Source organism: Passer montanus, unplaced genomic scaffold, assembly GCF_014805655.1.
Source record: "Passer montanus isolate IOZ18808 unplaced genomic scaffold, ASM1480565v1 scaffold11, whole genome shotgun sequence".
Lineage (NCBI taxonomy): Eukaryota > Metazoa > Chordata > Aves > Passeriformes > Passeridae > Passer > Passer montanus.
Window position 1 is genome coordinate 23,285,737 of NW_024357613.1, and position 22,028 is coordinate 23,307,764.

At 37.1% G+C, this 22,028-nt stretch overlaps 1 protein-coding gene across 13 annotated transcripts in view; it reads right to left on the bottom strand.

The window, feature by feature from the left end:
- Positions 1–3,680: 3,680 nt before the first annotated feature.
- LOC120510162 (muscular LMNA interacting protein) overlaps positions 3,681–22,028 on the bottom strand; it is a 103,178-nt gene continuing 84,830 nt past the window's right edge. For 9 of the 13 annotated variants that reach the window (XM_039725789.1, XM_039725778.1, XM_039725717.1 and 6 more), the window contains 2 exons: positions 13,675–13,728; positions 7,007–10,841 (listed from right to left, as the gene is read on the bottom strand). In XM_039725789.1, coding sequence (XP_039581723.1) covers positions 10,749–10,841; positions 13,675–13,728 — 147 coding nt within the window. In that variant the 3' untranslated portion in view covers positions 7,007–10,748. Of the gene's footprint in view, positions 4,002–6,089; positions 6,125–7,006; positions 10,842–13,674; positions 13,729–22,028 lie in introns of those variants that run through there. The other 4 variants (XM_039725763.1, XM_039725754.1, XM_039725708.1 and 1 more) reach the window with 2 other exon arrangements.

The following is a 22,028-nucleotide window of genomic DNA, read 5'->3' on the forward strand; positions in this document are numbered from 1 at the left end:
CCTCACATACAGAGATGCACACACACGAATGCCCAAGAGTTCAGAGTCAACAACCACAGGTAAAAGGAAATTACTTTATAGGTGTTACAAATATACATTACATGGTTTACTATTACTATTATTATCATTATTATTATGTGGTTGTTATGGCCTCACAGCCTTTTTGCTCTACCCACCACAGTAATTGACCATGCATATTTCCTGCGCCAGCTGCATCACTTGGCCAGCCTTGAGGAGGCAGATGCCATCTCATTCCTCTTGCCAGCCATGCTCTTGTGCTGTGTCAAGGCCAGCCCACTCTGGGCTCAGCCCTGTGAAGGGTGGGGGACCCTGTGCATGAACCAGCACAGTGTCCATGTAGTCACACAATTGCAGGGGCTCTCCTAAATGGTGTTTCACTAGGATTTACAGAACAGGTAGCAGCAGTCTCATACCTGAATAGGAGCCTCTCAAGAAACACAATCAGGTGCAGAAATTTTGGCATCCCAATATAGGATGGACCACATGCTGCCTTCATTATGCCATCAGTGCAGACTATTGTGAACATATTAACCTGTGCATAGCTGCATTTAGCTTCAGAGAGGTGAGGTTTACTGTGAATTTGCCAATCCCAAACCTCATCAACCAGTCAGAGATGAGGGAGACAAGCATTGTACTGTATTTCATTGGCAGTATGAGCTCTCAGAAAGTATTTTTCTGGTGTTGCAAGGAAGTTATACACACATTGGTGTTCATCTCCTTTGTCATCTAGATCTTCACCTGATTCCACCAGAGAATCTTAGAATCATAGAATCATTAATTTTGAAAAGATGTTTAAGATCACCTAGTCTATCACTGTGTTCTCCACTAAACAGATCTTCATCTGATTCCACCAGAGAATCTTACAATCATAGAATCATTAATTTTGGAAAAGATGTTTAAGATCACCTAGTCTATCACTGTGTTCTCCACTAAACCACGTCCCCAAGTGCTACATCCACACATCTAATGAACAGTACCTGGTATGGTGAATCCACCACTAACCTCAGCAGCCTATTTCAACCCTTGACCACCCTTTGAGTGAAGAAATGTTTTGCTAACACCCAATCTAAACCTCCTCTGGTACAAACTGAGGCCATTCTTATCCTATCACTTGCTACTTGGAAGAAGAGACTGACCGCCCACCTGGCCACAAACTCCTTTCAGGTATTCATAGAGAGTGACAAGGTCTCCCCTGAGCCTCCTTTTCTCCAGGCTAAACACCCCCAGCTCCCTCACCTGCTTCTAGTAAGACTGTACCTTAATTCTTTTAACAGGCTGATCCTCAGAGTTGCCTAGTTGCCACTTTCTGCTTCTCTTTTTTCAAGGATTTTTTTATACCTTAAGGTACAGGTTTTTTTCCTTCTCTATCCCCAAGTTACTAAGCTACTCTTATCATCCTAACTCCCTCTCCTTGTGTTTTTACTTTTTTTTTCATTTTGCATAGCTTTAGCTTGTGAAGTTCCCGAGGTTTAAGCACTTTTCTCATCAAAACTGAGTCCAGACCACAGATCTGGACCAAACCAGTCTTTGGATGCCAGCCAGTTGAACCCTGGGACCAAGGGCTGTCCTTATTCTGATGCAGCATCCAGATTTTCTCAAGTATGTCACTGTCCAAATACACGTATTGTGCTGGACACATTTCCCTTCTGACCACTTCGTCCACCTTTAATAAGTCATTTTCTTGATAGCTTGAGTTGTAGCACAGAGCAACAAAAGAAACATCACGAGCATGCAGAGAAGGGGGTGAGCATGGCATGTCAGACTGCAAGAGAAGTTGAGGTAAAAAGGGGATCATAAACCCTCAGTAAAAATATGCAGCTATTGTAATCCTGTTGGGAATGTGTATTTTACCAGAAAATCATTACTGAAATCAGGGTAAAGGCATCAGAACCTAGACTAAATATATTACACTATTGAATAAGCAGCATCCATTAATCTTTTAGTATTACAGAAAAAGCAATCACTTTTAATATTGTTTTGCTCTTTATAATCTCTCCTTAAAGATTTCTTTTCTCTTAATACTTTTTCCATTGGTTTCCCAGGACAGAATTTCTAGAAACTAATTGCCAATATAATCTCAATTTTCATTCATAGATGGAAGCTTTTTGAACAGAGAGGGAAACTCTTAAACTACACATAGATGAACAAAATCACAAACCCAGACGTAATCAAAAGGATTTCTCCTTTGTCCTTCCTCTAATCCCAGTAGTTCTTTCTCTTGCTTGTGTTCCTTTGACCTATGGGGTCAGTCTATCTCATGGGTTAATTTAAACTTAAACGTAAACTGTGTGAACAATTGTCTCAGCTAGACATGCTAGAATGGATTTGGGCTCTACAAAAATGAAATTAAGAGGAAAAGAAATCTGGAGTTAGAACAAATTCAGAACTAAACAAATGTCTTGAAAAAATGAGCAGGAAAGCAGACTAATACTTTTGAGAATCACACAGATCACATGGCTTTAAATATTAATTTTTCCCACTTCTGTGCCTTACTGAAACCAAGAAATATTATTATGTCCTTAGTGGGTAGATCTATTACAGCTCCTACAGTATTTTTAACTTATTTATAGTTATAGATGTTTTCATATGTATTTTTTTTCTATTTTTAATTTTTTCTGTACTTTTTTGTTCTATATGTATGTGGATTTCTGTCCCCACAAACTCTTGAACTCACTGAAATGCATTTTCAGTTTTTTTCCACCACCTGGTTGATAGCTATGCCATTCACAAGATCTATACTGTTAACTTCTGTTATTTTTCCATTGAGAAAGAAACTAATACAAAAAACACCACCCTTAAATCTGTAGCAATCTTTCCATGAGGTTTTTAAAAATTTATATATTACCTGTAGAAAGATTCACTAATTGCTGACCTTTTCTTCTGTTTTCACAGCTACAGAGTCCAACAGCTTAAAAGCAGGTTGGATTGAAGTAACACCAGTTCCAATAGGGCAAAAGGCTGAGCAGCCTATGGACTATTCCACTTAAGCTGGTTTTAATTTTAATGTTTTTCCTTATGGTAGTATTTCATAAAATAGTTCATCACATTAATTTTAATGAAAACAGCAGGAATTCTCATTAAATGAACAGTATTACAATTCACCATGGGATTAAATGCTCCTGCACTCCGGGACAGGGCTGTGATGCAAAGGTCCTGAGGGGTGACTTGTGGTTCAAAGGACCAGGACACTGGGGAGAACTCAGGTAGCTCATGCTAGCATGGACAACCAGCTTCCTTGCACTTTCATAATTCATTTTGAAAGCAAAGTCTTTAAGTTCCAGGCCTGTACAACATCATGTGGAAGGAGAACAAGATCAAAAACCCAGCAGCATAAACTGGAAAGCGGCGTTTCTTCCTGGTGTGCCAGGAGTGAAGGCAGTAATTCTGCCTGCACTCTGAAACCTGGCAGGGTCAAAGGGGCTATGAATATTGCATGGCAGGGGAAAATTGCTGTTCACTGCTGACTGCTGTGGGTGCTGACACTAACACGAATAATCCCTGGACTATTTCACAAAATACAAGTGTCTGTGGTGGCAAAATGTGGCCAAGTTAAAGTACACGGGAGCATTTCTTTCCCAGCAATGCTGGCATTTGTTCTCAGCTATTTGAAACCCATGGAGCCAGATTTACAGGAGTAAAAACAAGAATCACAAAAAACATTTTGCAACAAAAATACAGCTTTATTTAATTTCAACATTTACATTACTTCTAAAGAAAATATGCTGTGTTATATTGGGCATCTCTGAAATCAGCAAGCATTTCAAGAAATGGCATATTCGTTTGTGTATCTCTGGGGTTAATTATGCTAGTACATAAGATTATTTCTTGAAAGAAAATGTGATTTTTATTACTGCCTTGCAACTAGCATACCATAAGCAATATTTTTAATGGTGCTTTAAATAAGAGTGATGCTGTAGAATCCTTCTTATTATAGAAACAGGCTTCAAAATTCAGTTTTAGCTCTTGATCCTAATTTGGGGCTGCAAAAGAAAGATTGCTGCATGAACACAGTTTGTCAAAAATACATATTAGTAAGATGCATAACACACACTGAGGTCGCTTAGTTTTCCTAATGTATACAACCTGATGATCTGGCTAAAAAATATAATTCATAGTTTCACAGGAAAAAAAACCTAAAAGATATATTTAGCCATCTCCTTTGTCCTATAGTGTGGGAGAAGATGAAAGCTGGCAGATCAGATTTATCTTGTGAGAAGCTTTCCTATCTTTGCAGCAGCCTGAGGAAAACTGCTTTTAGGACTTAAATTTTCACAGAGCTGTAACTGTTCAAATTCAAACTAAATCTCTCTCCCTGAAATTTAGACCCATCTCTTTTTCTCCTACTCATTGGAAAGATGAAAAAGTGACTAATATCCCTTTATAATAGTTCATTATGAAAAGAGAAACTGCTGTCCCTCTACTCTGTCCTTATTTCTTATCTTCTGTGTGAAGACACTGAAGCCTTTACGTCTTTTCTAATCTCCTATTTGTTTTCCTAGACCACTGATTTGCACTAATAGTGAAAAAAAGAGTAATTATCTTCATCATATTATAAGCATTCCTTTCAACATCTCCCTGAAAGCATCACATCTTAGACTCAGTTTTTCCTCCTCTATAATCCTCAGACTCTCACCTGCAGTATTATTGTCATTCTTTTTCTGTCTGTACCCTTCATATTTCTCTGTATTTTTCTTCATTTAATTGTATCATATTTATTTCAATGTAAGTGTAAATTGTAAGTGAATTTTTCTAAATTAAAATTTGGTCTTCAATGCTGCTTGCAAATCCTCCCAAGTGGGCATTATCTATAAATGGGTAAGCCTATTGTTCATGTCACTGAGAAAGTAATTAATAGCAAAGTTTTATACTGCTAGAGCTAGAAGACAGCATTCTGGAAGTCACTGAGATGTTCTCCCACTCAGGTAGCAAATAACTCTTCCCAGAGTCCTGCTTCCCAATCAAGTACCTATCTACCTTATGTGAATTTAATTTAGTCCATATCTGCTTTGCTTGCTTAGGGATGTCATGTGAGACTACATTGAAGATACACTGTATAAAACACATCCTTGTATCTGCCTTGCTGTCACTGAAGGAAATGAGATCAGCTTGATAGGATTTGTTTCTGACGTGTCTCTGTGCAAATAATCTTATCTTCTTACCATTCTCTAGATGCCCACAAATGTGTTGTTTAACACTTTGTTCCAGCATCTTGGAAATGCTGTTAGGACTGAATTTTCTGTGATTCTTTAGATTTTCCTTTCCTTTTTTGCTTAGATAGAACATTGTGTTTACCTTTCCCTAGTATTCTGGGAATTTACTCATCCTCCTCATCACTAGTGTTTGAGAAATTGCTTAGGTTAAGTATTTTAAGGGTAAATTTCATTAGGCTGTTCCATTGTGAATACTGCAGTTCGCTTCAGTATTCTTTCAGGTGTCATTTTCCATTTCTCTCCATGATCCTACTCTCAAATTCTTAATAATAATTTAAATAAACTTTTAGTCATAATCATTCTCTTTTTCTTTTTTTTTTTTGTGAAGACTGAAACAAGGAAAGAGGAAAAAAAAGGCACTGAACTTTTCAGCCTTTTCAGTATCGCCTATTTGCTGACCTCTCTTGCTAAGTATTACATTAAGTCAGCTCTCAAGCATACTACGTTATTTGCAATGTGGTATTGTTTAACTCTAGCAAACCATTCATTTAATGGCAGTGTGTGGTTATGTGCTCAAATATATAAAAAAATCATCTTATTTCCCTGACATCCTTTCACAATCTAATCAGAGTATACCTCAATTTCTTCCAACCATTTGATTGATTCCGACTTAAAATTAATTCTATTGTGACTTTATTCTGTCATGCTAAGAACTGGAATTATTCTGCATTGGTAATTAGTCATAGAAAATCATTCACCAAATATAGCCACCTTATTGTCCAAACACTGAATTGTATACCTAAAGCATCCTATCATCATTTCAAATAAAATGATGAAAATTTTGATAAAGTGACACCAAAGTAGTTACATATACTAATTTTGACTGTAATCATATTTTTTAAAAATAGCAATACTCACCATCATATCTAAACAGATCCTCTTTCATTGGAAACCTATAGAAAAATGACAATAAAAAGTGAAAACAAAGTAAAGACAAAAATACAAACTGCAAATGTTATGCCAGAAGAGTTGTAAAAACTGGTGGAAAACTCCATAGAGCACTTTTTTTTGGGTTTTTTTATCACTGCTTTGCTGCAGTCTTAATTTACAGCTCTGCTTATTGAACAAGGAATGATTTTTCATGCATTGACATTCTTGAGGAATTCTTCCCACAGCAATTTCAACAGACAAGCATCACCTTGACTAATCACACACCAAATTCACATTGGTTTTCCACCTTCCACTTCTTTTTTGAACCTCCTGCTCAAAGGACAGAGCATGTGGCCAGCCTTGCATTCACATGACAGAGGTGTTGCTTGCCTCCCCCTTAGCAAGGATTTTGCCAGTCTTCTGTAACAGCCTGGCACCCAAACCAAGGAGAAGGATAGACTACAGGATGGACCAGTGCAGCCTGTCCCTATCTGGGACACTGGTCTGCAAAGACAGTATTCAACAGTTCAAAATGTCTGCTCCAGGTGGTATTTCAGAGGATGCTAGGGTGATGTCTCCATCAGAGATCTGAGGAGTCTACATGTCCTGGAAGTCTGTGGACGTTCCTAATTTGGAGGGAGAAAGAGGCTGATATGTCAGGGGTATGACTCCCATTCTGGAGGACTTTGCCAAACTGGAGGAATGGGCTAGCAGAAGATCCATGAACAAAGGCAAATACAAAATTCTGCACAGGGCAGGAGACAAGGAGGGGTGGAAGAAGTGAATAACCTATGCAATGGCACAGGACAGTGACTGACTGACTGACTGACTGACTGACTGACTGACTGACTGACTGACTGACGGAAGTGAATAACCTATGCAAAGGCACAGGACAGTGCCTGACTGACTGACTGACTGGCTGACTGACTGGCTGACTGGGTGACTGACTGAGAAGCAGCTCTGCCGAGAGGGACGTGAGGTCTGACACCACACAGAATGTGCATCAGTCCAGCCTCGCTGTGATGAAGGATAGCCTCACACACAGTTGCATTAATTAGAGCATAGCCAGCAGGCTCAAGGAAGTTATTCCCTCCCCTCTGCTGGGCACTAGCGTGGCTGCATCTGGAATGTAGTTTCCATTATTGAGCCCTCATAATAAAAAATAGATTTTGCTTCGTCAAGCAAAAGGAGGAAACCAATGGACAACTGTCAGGATGATTACAAGTGTTTGTTGATTTCTGGGAAAGATGTGTGACAGATGAGGGGTGGCTACAGGTAGCACTAGTTTAACATAAAGAGTAGACTATGGGGTATTTATTTTCTCTTTCCAGCGATTTAAGAAAGGTTTAATGACAGCCCAGATTTGCATGGTAAAAGAAAACAAGGCAGCAAGTGGTGAAATTTTAATTAGCCATAAAGAAACATTTTATATCATATAGTGATCAAACACTATAGCTAATTTTAATCTGATTCTATGATTCTAATTACTTATGCATTACTTAAGTGTTGAATAATTAAAAAAAAAACTTCTTTAGCCTACAATTATGTTCTGTTGAGGTATTCAAGTCAAGTGCTTTTCCTCTAAAACTATTTCTCAGAACTCCTGCCATTCTTTGAAGGGGACCAATAACAACAGCTGTTTCTTAATGCCAAGTGAAATTAGATTCAAATTGCAGTTTGAATCACATACAGATATTTCAAACTTTATCATTCTTTCAGACTTTTAAATGTAAACTTATAAAACCAATATATTTACAGTAATTATTTTTATGCAATCACCTTACAAATAAAATTCTATAAATGCATATAATGCTTTCTCCTTGTTACAGCACAGTGATCTAATATGTCCTTTCAAGTCAGTAGGCTATAACTGAAAGTTTTTACTTAAGAGAAGAAGATATAGTTGAAGCTGACTAAAGTATTGCCAAAATACCTGATGCACTATAAATTTCCTGTTGAACATACAAAATCTTAAAGAAAAAAAAAATAAAGCACTGTTCAAGTATAAAGTAACTAGAAAGTTTGTCTGCTGATATTTAAGGTTTTTATTTGAGATTTTAGAAGTATGCATTATTTGGACTGGCCTTTCTATTTATCAGAAAGAAACAGTTTACTGTTTCAGTGGCCTATCCAATTTAGAGGTTAAAGAATTTATCACCACTGACACCTGGAAATCCTACTCCTTTAGTAAAAACAGTAGTTAATCCTACATTTAATGTTCATTTTCAGGGTCATTAAATTTTCAGCTAAATGAACTGCTATAAGCCTATGGAGAGAACCTGGGGCTGCACTCTTGTCTTGATCAAAATAAACCAAGGGCGGTGAGACCCCTACTCCAGAGAGGAACAGGGGTCTGAACAGAGCAATGTTCTGCCATTACAGTCTACACCAGCTCCACTGTCTGGGGAACAAGGCTGCAAATGTGTGCAAGATTGAAAGCAAAAAGTGAATAGCACATCTGTGATGTGACACATGAAGAGCCCTCTGACACATGAAGAGTCTGTCTCCTAGGAAGGCACAAGGAGCAGCACTGTCTTTTTCCCAAACACGTCTGGAAAGATCTATCTCGGTGCCAAATGGAAAAGGTGGTGCTTGCATAAAGTTGACCTTTGAGTGGGAGTGTTTCCAGTGGAGTTCCCTCTATTTCCATTAGGTCCTTTCTTTGACAAGCTGGAATCTTCTTCACAAGTTGAAAAGGTATTGAGCAGTATACAAGAGCTGAATCATTACAGAATAATTCAGGGTCCAGTGAGGAGGATGTTTAACTGGAAGAACATCGCTTTGCCGTGACAATGTCATTTAGGTTGGAGTTTTTGTTTACAGTAAAACCCTTTACATAAATTCTGTAGTACAAGGACACTTTCATAAAATGGGTACATTTTCCTCTTATAGGTAGAATCTATCAATGATTAATACTATTGTTGACTTCTGAGCAGGAACACTCCTTAAGTAAATAAAGACTAAGAGCAATGTATAACAGAACTTTGGACCATATTGACATTTTCATAGAATTTCAGATTTCAAGAACTTTTGTTACTTTGCACAGATCCAGCTGGTAAAATTATGTCACTACTGAAGTCAATAGAATCAACTTTCTATCATGGGGTCTTTTTATGAATGTTGACTTTAGAAATGCTATTGATTTCTCAAGTAACTATTGCAGATCTTTCATGAACAAACAAACAAATAAAACTGAGTAATTACTTACTCAACTGCAGCAAAAAATTACACGGACCTGAAGTAATTGTATTGGTAACTGCAATTAGTCATTTATTAGAAATTGTAATTGTAGACTTGGGATTATGTAAATCATAGATGAATAAGGGTAATGAGGACATACTTTTGGCCCCTGCACACAATGGGTTTTTTTTCAGATTATACAGGTACATATGCCCAACGTTCTCTCTAAAGGCTCTGACTCAGTAAAATTCTGAGAGTGATTATAACACCATTCACACGTCATAGCCTGGGCAAACACCAGCTTTACTTGAAAGGAAGATGGTAGGTATCAGAAACATATTGTTTGGCTATGTTTCAAAGAGTATCCTTCAGCCTTACTCCATTTAAAATGCACTGGTTGTAGAGGAGGATTTCACAAGGAAGATAATATCACTTATTTATTTTCTTACATTCACAGGGAAGTCACAGGTCTTACTTGGTACATGCCATAACAGAATGATGCTAAAATTACACGAATGCTATTCTTCCGAATACAAAGGTACCTCCATCTTGTTTGTTAGCTTGTTTTGGGGTTTTTTTATTATTATTTCCAGTGAATACTTTGCTTTGAGGAAAACAATACAAATTACTAAAAAGAAACTAGCAGCACATTTCCCTCATTTCCTCTCTCACTCCTTCCTGGAGGTATTTACATTTCACAGAGCATCTGCTCATCCATTTGGGTTTTTTTGGAACTGCACAAATCACACTTACTTTCTCATTCTGAGGGAGGAACATTGTAGGAAAAGTTAAGTATGATCCTATATATAATTGTAGATAAAGAAGGCAAATAATAATTTAGATAATATAGGAGAATGATCTAAGGGTCTTATGATAGCTGTAGGAGTAAAATTGGGCTTATGACTTGGCAGATTTTTTCCTAATCAGTTCATCACCCAAAGAGAATTCACTAATAAAAAAAAAAAGAGAGATATTAAATTAGGTGAGGATTTGTGGGTTATGAAACTCATAAGGTGGAAATTCGGTATAAACTGTTCCTAGAGTCAAGATAGTCTCCCAAATAAAAAGGAACAACACAGGTGCCTGAAAGATGCTGTGGTTTTAAAAATCATCAACCAAGACCTACTTTGCTTTTTTTAATGCATTAGAAAGGGAAAGCATTATAACATACAATTCTGAAAACCGAACCACATAAAAGAGAAAATGGTGAAAATGTGTTAGTTTTTCTGAGACAGCTTGACAAAACTTATCTCCAGGAAGAGACAGCTAAGAAGGCTGTCCCAAATAACTTGAGATGCTCCTAGTTCTGTGTTGCTCTCCTGTCTGTCTCCAAGACAGCACAAATGTTGATCTCCTTCTGGGTATCAGTGCTGAATACTTCCATTTCCATCAATAGATCTCAAGGGAAACAGATGCCTTTGTTCAGTCCTTCTTGACTGAGAATGAAAAGAGGGGGTCATCTCTAGATTAGTTGGGCCTTCTCTGACCTCCATTAAAGAGACAAAGAGATTGCTCAGCCTTCACGTCACCAGCATGGTGTGTCCTGGTCACCTCCTCCTGCTAAAAATGAGATTAAAAATTTGGGAAAATACTGGATCATTTGCTCTGTTCAAGTGAGTTGAACAGTCCTATGAAAAATACTTTCTTTGATTTGTAATGGAGAAAATTGTAAATGTGTCATCTCTTGATGCTACTTCCCGAGCAGCTTGTCGTGAGCCTGACACAATTCTTCCTGCTATTTCTACATGGACTGAGTCCACTTGCATAATCATAGTGGCAAAATACTCATTAGTGACAGGCCCCAGGGAACCAGCAGTCAGCCTGCTCAGCTGTACAAAATGGTATCTGACACTTTCTTTTAAACTTTAAAGCTAATTATTTGTCTCTAGCTAACATAATTACAAGTTATCCAATAAGACGTTAATCAAAGGAAATACAAAGTGTACTGATAACTGCACTTATGAATCTTCTTCTTTCCCATTGATTGTCTTGCTCCTTATAAATGCAACCACAGTTTCATCAGATGGAGTTGTTCTACAGGTCATGGTACAAATTCTCTGATTCTTGTACTACATTTAAGCTTTTTTTAAAAATATAGATAGAAATTCTGTTCAAAGTGCTTGTTTAAAATATAAAAGAACTTTTAGAAGACAGTTTTAATATATTTTACCTGTCTTGGAACAGACCAAGCTAGGCTCTAACCAAAGGAATTTTGCACATTTTTTGTGCCTGATTTGACTATGTCAGTACAAGATCCTTCACTTTCTGAATTGATCTTAATAATGCATTAGTTAAATTATGTGTCTTGTCTCTTAGAGAATTCTCTTTGAAAATATCTGTCCATTAGATTGGCAAAATTCTTCCTCAATGTGCAAGTTGTAAAGCAGAAGGATGAGTCACAAGGATCTAGTTGTTTGCTTCCCTCTATTTTTAAATACAGGAAAATCATCTGCATCATCAGAGGCTGCAAATATATACACACACACATACACATGTATACATGTATGTGTATATACACCCATTGTAGAGTTCCTGGTGTACTGCAAATCTGCTTAATCTCAAAAACAAATTTATCCTCAGAACTATGTGATCCCTCTCACTGCCTTCTAATGATATACCATTGCTTCAATAATATTTCCAAAACTTTACAGCTGAGATGGAAAAAAAAAACAACCTAACTGAGAAAATCTGAAAGGCATTCTTGGTCTAACTTCATTTTGTGAGGGCATTTTGGGGTTTTCTTTGAATAGCAGACACTGTAACACCTGCTTTTGAGAGAATCAAGAAGTGGCTCCTGGGAGGCAGAGGAAAGGGGATTGATGGTGTAGGAACAAGCAGAAATGTCAAAGGCAAGGAACAAAGGAGGAGATTTGGAGGGCTGTGATGGAGATTCAAACAAAAAGAGATATGAAATAGCTCCAAGTCCCTGACACCCCGTGCAGAGGCCAGGGATGCTCATGAGAATAAGAGGCTACAGTCATGCCTATGTACTCCTGGTGCAGAACCGCAGCCTGTTGATCCACCCAGCCACTAAGATATCAACCTCTTTTCATTTTTATCTTTTCCCCCCCTTTTTTTTTTCCCCCAGTGGAAACTGAGATAAACTGTGGGTATATATTGATATGTTGTCAACAAACTCAGAATTCAGGCAAATCCTCCCCTTCCAAAATGTGAAGAGCTTGACCCCAAAAATCCCACAGTATTTTTCAAAACTAAAAGGAAGTTGCTCATTTGGTAGAAATGAGTGGCAAACATCCATTTAATATATTTAAATGATCATGTGGCTGCTTTCAGACAAACTAGAATCTAATTTTAAAATAATAAATAAAAACAGACTGTTTATAAATATGTAATTACCATTCCTATCTGTATTTTTATATTCATTTAAAAACTAGTGAAATAATTGTGAGAATGCACCTGATAAAAGAGGTCTTGGTACTAAAAAATTCATTCTTGTGTCATAAACATTCTCATATTGCTATTATTGGTGCTAAATTATGCTTTCATAAGTGAATTTCTAAAATAGTATTGAAAATGTCCTGTAATGAGTGGTGTCCTATTACATTCCAAAGCCAGAGAAATGAGTGTGATAGTTAATTGAATTGCATATGTCTATTCCAACATTGAGGCTGTAATTCATCTTCATGCTCATGATCTTGTTGGAAAAAATGACTTGCCAGTGCCAGCTGAATATTTTTAATTTTCTATATGATCTTTCTCAACAGAAAATTGATAATGACTGATAGATTGCATCTTCTCTCACTGAATGAGTTGTCTACAGTGGTAACCACAATGGTCCTACAGTTTAGACACATAAATGTAGTAGGGAATTGGCAACTGAATTTAGACTTCAATAATTTTTTTTATCTTTCTTCAAAGTAAAAAAAAAAAAACCAAAACCTGGCACTGAATTTTGATACTGGGCAAACTTGAATTACATTTTATGTTTTCTTGACTGTCTTGTATAAAATTCTTAATAACTATCCTAAGTGCTGCTGGTAGTTGTTGTAGTACCTGATATTTAAAACAGAAACTATATTAGTGACTGAAAACTGTGGAATGTGTTATTTAAATATGGCTGCATAATTTATCAAACAGCATAATTTAACCATTCTCACTTGCTAACATCCCAACAGCACTTATCAGGAACCTGAAGCATAAATGTTACTGTTATTTCAAATTCACGTAAGCAACACAGTTGGCAAAACAGCTCTGGGTTTTTTTCTTCATTGATCATTAAGAACAATTAATGTTCATGTAGTCTCTGCACTGGAAAATAAAAGCAGGTTTGGAAGCTCAGCACATTTTTACTGATCAACCTTATATGGGCTATGCAAATAGAAGATAAAGCTAGCATGCAAATGCTTAAATCCATTAAATGTCAACTGATTACCTCCTTGGAGATGAGCATCTCATTTTCTGGAATAGCTGCCATGGAAAGACTGGGCTGCCAAGCCAAGATGTCACAGGTCGGAGAGAGCATGCGGTTAAACACAGGGAAAAGAAATCCATTATCAGTTCAATTTCTATATAAAATATCACTAAAATTTAAAATTAAAGCCAATACCCTCAGACATGCTAAGGATAGCAAGGCATTGAGATCTGTGCTCAGCAGACTCTCACTACTCCTTGTCTGGATTAAAATCTATTTCAAGGTATGGCCTGTTTTCTGTTATATTATATTCCCATAATTAAAAGTGTGGGGAAGGGATAAAATCCCTTTTGAATTTCAAAGAGGCATCTCAAGTAAAAATCACAGTACAAGCGCCTACTTTATGATATGTTTAGTATGAAATAATGCACTTAAAGTTATTTAAAACTAGAACCATACCAACATCAATGAGAATTTCATTAGAATCCAGGTAAATCAGCTGGAGTGTATAAACGCAGTGTTAAGATCATAAGTTTGTGACATTTTCTTATAGAGTGACACAGAAACATCATGTTTAAAGAAAAGGTTGCTGAAAGTTTTGAGGTGTGGGGGCTTGAGGATTCTCTAAAAGATTGGAAGAAGCCTGCTATTTTCAGTGTATCAAAGGCATTAATTTATTTTGCCATTTAGATCAAATAGTAAATCAGAAAATTATGTGTTGCTTTAAAATATTGCACTTCTAAGAAAGTTGATTTTTACACTGTGCTTTTTGAGAAGCAAAACTGATTTGCTAAACTGGCCTTGTACACAAAGAAATATACTGAAGTGGAATATACTCTAATTTTCTGCAATTACTTTATGGATATGTTATATATTTCTCTTTTCCTTTGTAAATTTGCCCTGATTTCTTTCCAGAGAAGAAGGAATCTACTTTAGTAACAACAGAAGCTTTGAACCATTTAACTTCTTTTTTTGTAATTATTATTCTCAAAAATGAAAAGGGAAGGGAACAACTTTAGGCAAGAAATTTATTTATTCAATAGATTTTTATAAAGGAATAAATTTAGGCAGAAGAAGGGTAAGGAAGGGGTAAGGTGCCTAGATCCTCTCAGGGGCAACATCCCTCCCTCTGACACTCATGTGGCTCCCAATGCCAACCAGGCCAAGGCTTCCCCCAGACCTTACACCACCCCCTGCTGCTGCACACACAGCAGGTGTTTGATGGTCAGCATGGAACAGAAGTTCTGCTTCCAAACCCAGCATCCCAAGATTACCAAGCCTAGGCAATCCTTGATGACACACAGGTACAAAGTTCTAGCAACACAAGTTCTGCACCTTGGCAAGTGTATTCCACTGAAAGAAACCCTAGAGTTGAGATTTTCATTGTCTCATCAGAATATGGCATATCTGTGCCCCAGACAAAGTAAGAAGGGTCAACCACAAAGAGATGAAGGAAAGTATTTTTCATATTCTGTTCACTTTCTGATGTACAGCTAAGTCTCTAAGAAGAATTCTCCACTGCTCACAAGAAAGAAAAGTTCCCTAGTCAGGCAGTGACCTGAGAAAGGAACACCTTTTTCTCAAATTGCACAGAGAGAAAATCAATGAAAAATGCACTTCTATTGTGTTATCTCATCCTGGCCTTTCTTGCTGGTACTCACTGCCTGCCCTCTTAACCTGAAATACCCCTCTGAGTCATGATTCTGCCTTACCTTTTTCTTGAATATGAGGTCCCAAGTCCATCCTTAGACCTGAGAAAAGTAATTACTTTTTTTTGTCCAAGAAATAGATTGCTTCCCTTATTTTGATAGCATCCTCTTTTCAAACCAAAGAGCCAAACTGTGTGACAGTCTCCATAGGGAGGAAAATTATTCCTATTTTCTGGAGAGATCCTCTTAATATTAATTGTTTTGGAGATATTTAATTAAAAGAAGGCAAGGAATTCACCAAATAATAATGAAGAAAAATCGTTAGTCAACCATATAGAGTCCTTTCTGGTTCCACAAGGCTTCTCTGACCAAAACGCCTTGAAGTTACCATAGAAGAGTCTATGCTTTCTACTAGTCAGGTGGGTCTAGTCTTAAGAAAGTAACATATGGCTCATTTTCAAAGAACTTTAAGTAGTACTTTAGTGAATATAGAACACATAAGCCAAGTACTGCACCCTTTTTCTGCTGAAATAATACTTAGTCTTTCAGGTCCCTGAAAGGAAGGTGTTCAGATATTGCCTGAAATCATGCAATTCTGCCTCTGCCAGCTGCAAAGGAAATGAATGCCTTCGCCTGGGTGACATCAGCCCAAAGACCCAGAGGCTGATTACCAGTGTTATTTCTATCACGTGTCAGTGTAAACCAAAATGTGTCTGCCTTGCTGTAGAAAATGTCCCACACTTATCCTGAGTTTAACCAAAAGGCTACAGAATCTTGTTCTTTCCTTCCTGATTTTTCCTTAAAAATATGATTTTTTTGTGTTCTTGACCGTGCATGACACAGTCAACTTCAAAGTACCAGCACATGAAGTAGGCAGAATGAGGCTGGATTAGCCCTTTCTTACTAGATATTGTGTGACTATCAGAGTCATACAGGAATGGGTTTTGTCCACCAGATCTGAGATGTGAATGCAAGTAGGACTTTGTACTTTTTATGGGTGTGTAGTATCAGTGAGACCTCATCAAACTCTGTCATTGGCATTCTTTCATCTTCAGGTCAAAGCAGCTGGCAAGAAGCCCTGTCTCCTATGCAAATGTGAAAATATTGTGTCTGTTGATGAATATTGCTTTTATAATTACTACTCTTTTTTTCCTGTGACAGTTACAAAATTCTGCATTACTCTTATAAGGTTAATCAACAATTTTCAACTTTTCCAGATGTTACTCAGATTTCTCTTAATGTGGCATTTTTTCTTCATTATTTCTAAGAACAGTGAAAGAGCAAACTAGGCAAATCTGCATTTGTGACTGAAAAATTGTACTGAGGAGAGCAGAGTATCTTTACAATATGTAAGTACTAGCAGCATGTAATTTCAAAGAGAAATTATACACCTGCTTAAAATAACCTCTTACAGACTAAGACAAGACTTAGAAAGAGGTGGTTATATAATATCTTTATTAGACCTTTGCTCATTTAGTTCTGTAATCAGCAAGACATATTTGCCTTTAAAAGGTCAGTTGATCTTTATTGTGCTATGAATCACAGCTGCCTCTGAACTAATATAAAGCTTTCTGAATTGTTCTCAGTGTAAGACTTTTTTCATAAATCTACGTCACTCTCTGGAGGGTCCGCAACCTTTGCTAATTGAGACACCAGCTTAAAACTGGATCCATTGAGAGATAACACACATAAGAAGAATTTTTCGACTATAGTAACCAGAGAACATTCCCATTTACACTACTCTGTCAAGTCTTTAATCCCCTTTGAAAATAAATTAGGTACTCTAGACCCTTATTAAACATAGATACATTCCTTCACAATAGGAAAAACAGCTGATTTCTCAAATACTAAAAACAGTAATTTAAACATGTACAACAAGGAAATATTTTCATTTAAAAGTTTTATGTCTCTCCGCTTTATCTTAGTCACAATGAACATGAAACAAAACTCATCAGAAGAGCTAATGGCTTTGTCCTATCTTCTATTCTATTAAGGAGTTATAACTGAGGATTATGACCCGGAGCTTTCAACTGAGACAATTATACGGATTTTTAGGAAAAGTTTCTCAGAAGGAACGTCTGTGATGTTCAGCTTTCATTTAACTTCTTTATGTAATACAAAGGGTCTGTTTCCATTTTAATTTTGTTATTTTAGTTTAAACTTTTATCTTCTAAATTGCATTGGTTCCCATGTGTCTCAAAGACAGTTACCCTCTGAAGACAGCCACCATGGTAGGTAAGAGTATCTTCAGCATTCCAGTTGGAATTGACTGTTTATTTATGAGAAATGGGAACTAATAAATGGTAAACCACCCACAGAAGCACAGAAAGGAATACTTTCAACTAAAGGGAAAGAAAATAATATCATGTAAAGAGTCAATTTATGATTATAATGTCTCTTGTCTCTTTGAAATGACACAGTATAAAATTTATTTCAAAGATTCAGTCCTTAAGAACCAAATTCTTTTGCATCTTGTACCTCTGTGAAAAGGAAAAGTAAAGTAGAAATAGCAATCACAATACAGATTTGCAATGTGCCTTCAGACTTCTGCAATAAATCATCCTGACAGACTTGCAAATCCTTATTATACACTATTGTAGCCGTGTGCTTTTATTTTGAAGATTTCAAAACTCTTTCCAGGTACTGAAAGTACCTGCAAAAAAGAAACAACTGTCATGCAGGCATGGCTTCCTGACAGGTTCTTACCAGACAATGGCCCAGAGGTCACCAGAGTGCAGTGAGACTGGGAGATTTGAATCTAAATAGAATGAGTCATAAAACCACCAAAAGGTTTGGTTTGGAAAGGACCTTAAAAATCACCTAGTTCCAACCCCTTCGCCATGGGCAGAAGCACCTTCTACTAGACCAGCTTGCTCAAATTCCCATCCAGCCTGGCCTTGAACAGTTCCAGGGATGGCACATTCACAGCTTCTGGACAACCTAACACCAGAGAACACCGGAGGCTGGAAGAGTTACAGGGCTTTGCAGTAAGGATTCCTCATCTGTAAGTGGAGTGGGAGGGAGATGCATGCAAGCCCAGCAATACACTAATTTTCCTTGGACTGCTTTTTCCCAGATTGACTTTAACTTCACATGCAGGGCCAGTTCACAATGGATTGGACTGAGGATTTTCTGCCAAAAATTATTTTTCAATGAAAAATACTAGCAACAAGAACAACAACAAGAACAACAACAACAAAAATTAAGCTTTCTGCAAAATATTTTGATTCCTCTTGCAAATTCTTGCTAACAATTTAGAAAATTAAAATGAAACATTCAATTGCAAGAAAACCCATCTGCCAAAACCCATAAAATTGTGTTTTCTGTCTTGGATGTTTCATTTAGATCACTTCCCTAAAATACTATAATGCATTTCACTATCCACTTTGTGGCAATCATGTTAAGAGCCTCTATCTTCTGCTGTGGGCTAATGAAGTGCTGCAGTTCCTTGCACGGCTGATTTCACTGTTGGTGATTATGGGAGCTAATGGCTAGCAAGGATTCCAGACCCATGATGAAGACTTGAGGCATGAGAACTCAATCCACACATCCATAGGGTAAGGCTGCAGAGACAAACCTCTTCTAATTACATGGATTAGAATGATCTGCTTTGAGATAGTTCATGTAACCCAAAGGATGCATGTTGGTTTCTGGAATATTCAAGTATTTTCAAATTTTAATCTGTATTGGAGAGAAAATGTCAAAATTTCCAACACAAGTGTTTGAAATTTCTCTCAGCATATTGACTGTGAACTACTTATGGACTCATTAAAATAGTCAGTGCTTAGATGCTTCTTGCCCAAGGAAATGGCTCATTTCTAATTGAATTAAAACATCCAAAGAATTCTAACTGCTTTCCAGGTGACGCTGTGAAATGAATTTGATTTAATTTTCAGAGCTGTCTTTCCCCCACATATTTTATTACCAGATTAGCTGCTAAACTGAAAAATCCAAGTTTTTTGAGCAAGTTTCTGATGCAAAAGATCTTTTACCTTAGCTACTTTAAGTTCAAGCCAGAAACATTGAACGAATCTTTAAGAGTGCACATCTGTAATTGTCACCTATTATATAAAAATCTGCATTAGGATCATATTCTGCCCATACTATAACTACTAAAATTATATCCAGTGTTTAACTGAGAAAAAGCTAGGTCACAACATCTCTGTAATCAGTAAATACTGACTTCTTGAATTCAAGATCTGAGTAGATTCTTGGAATTTCACCAGAACCAGTTATTTTTTATGCTTTTATGTAAAATAACTGCAATTGAAGTGAATTAGGACTGTATTTCAGAGTATACGTTATAGAAATACTTGCAATAAAAATGTCTGTATAACTCGAGTGCTTTGGGATAGTTTCCAATAATTATGATTTTCTTTTTCCTTCAGGCCTTGTTTTTTCACGCTATTCAATTAAAAGTGCACAAGTATAATTTTTATTTCTCATACAGGTTTCATACACACCAAATCTGATTTGGTATTCTTCACTCAATTATATATTTCTGCTAATGATAAGATAATTAATAAGAGCCTTTACCTCTGGGTTGCTTCTGTTCTTAAAAGTGAGTTTTTAAGCAGGGCCAGAATTTCTGTTATATTTGGGAATGTTTATTGTATAAAAAAATGTCTGTCTGAAATCCACTGTGCAGAAGATGAGATTCCATCACCTTAGAAAGCCAGATGTAAGGATGAACTCACTCAAATTTTTGTTATGTAGAGACTTCTAATGAAGACAAAACATCTTAAAGCACTATTTGGTGCTTAAGACTGGTTTAATCTGTCCTAGCAGAGACAGCCAGTATAAAGGAAAAGGCAGAAGGAAACAGAAGTGGCTGTAATTATGTTTCAAGAGGAAACTTGAACACTCCTGGGTGTGTTCACTGGGAAGCACGTTTTGGTTTCTAAGCACAGAAAGTGCCTGCTAGGGCTTGATCCCATTGCATTGTGCACACGTTTTCTAAATTAACAGAAGCACGCCAAAGAAATGCCAGGGTGCTACCATCAGCAGCTTCTCCTACTGAAAATAGGGCAGAAACAAACTTGTCAAACTGCCCAGACCAAAAGCAGTGACACAGTAATCATTGGAAGAGCTGTCTCCAGAGAAATGGGTAGGTGAGGTCATTCCAGGTGGTGCCAGACTTAGGACACCTCCATGTCAAGGGCATGTTCCTGGGTCTCCTGTTGAGGCTAAGAGACCTTCGAGTTCTGCTGCTAATTCAATGGCTTTTGAAAGAAAGCAGTTGATTATGTTTAGAAAGTTATGATCTTTCTAAAAAGTGTTTAGAGTTAAACACCTTTCTTCAAAGATGAACTGAGCAGGGGCTCTAGACACATATTCTGAAGGCATTATCAAACCAAGTCAAAACTGATAGAAATGTCATCTAAATATTATATCATTAAACTAAATCAATAAGCCCAAGAAATGCTATAAAAATAATACACAAAGAAGACACAGCAATATTAATCATTAATATTTTCCCCACGAGGAGGTCCAATTTGTAGCTCAGCACTAATGAACTGACTTGTTTACCTCTGATATATTTTCTACACCAAAGCAATTTTTCTGGGTCACAGATAGTAGATTGATCAACCACAATACACCTACACAAGTGCAACACTTAAATACCAAAGTTCAAAAGAGAGAAAGAAACTGTCTTCTAGAAAATAAAAGCTGTTGGGATGATGTCTGGGAGAAAGTGCTTTTCCATGGCAACCTTGAAAGGCTGCAGTATTCACAGAATGTCACTTCCCACTATGCTACTATTAATCAAATACAAACTCCAATGAGTAGGAGATTGGATGATGAAGTAAACACCACAAATTTCATTTAAAAAATCATAAAGACTCCCTTTAAATATTCTGCTTACCTATGAGCCTGGAGACCTGCAAGTGATTATGAAAAGTTGACACTTTCGGCATGACTGCATTTAGTGGTTTCAAGAAAATTCCATTTAGACCATTTAGGAAAAAAATTAAATTGGCTTGAGCACAGACTTGGATATTAAAGAGAACAGAGTTGGATATTAAAGCTACTGTTATAAGTAATGCCTGACCAGACAGAAATGGTAATTTTTTAACATTTCTCACACTGCTTGCAAAAAGGCAATTCCCTCCAATCCATTTTCAAAGGCTGTGCTGATAAATATTTAACAAACAGGGAGATTTTCAGAGGGGTGTTCATAAATTGTGTATTCAGTGCTTGCTGACAGAAAGAAACGTTTGAAAGGCACTGGGGGCTTAGAGGCTGAGGGAGCTACATTCATTCATTTCTTGCCTCTTTGCTTGAGCAAATCATTCTTTTCTCCTTCAAAAAATAGCTATTTTTCTAAAAGCTAGTTGTCTCTGCCCTGAGAGGCATTTGCATCTATTGTGCCTCCTATAAAACACAGAATCTTAGAACAGCACTGATTGGAAGGGCCCAGCCTTTTGAGGGAAATAGAGCTTAGGTGAGGTTACCTAGCATCCTGTCCAAACACATCTTGAAAAAACCTGTGGTGGGGATTCTAAACATCCCTACAGAGGTTGTTCCAGTGATTGGTCCCTCTCACAAAAAAAAAATTATTTGGTAAAACAAGATTAATTCTCCCCTACTGCTAGTTGAACCTATTGTACCTTGTCTTCTCCATGTGCCTCCGTAAGAAGAGAAAGCCTCTGTCCTCACACTAACTATTTTTTAAGTACTGGAATCTTGTGAGGAGGTCTTCCCTGAGCCTTCCCTTCTCCAGAA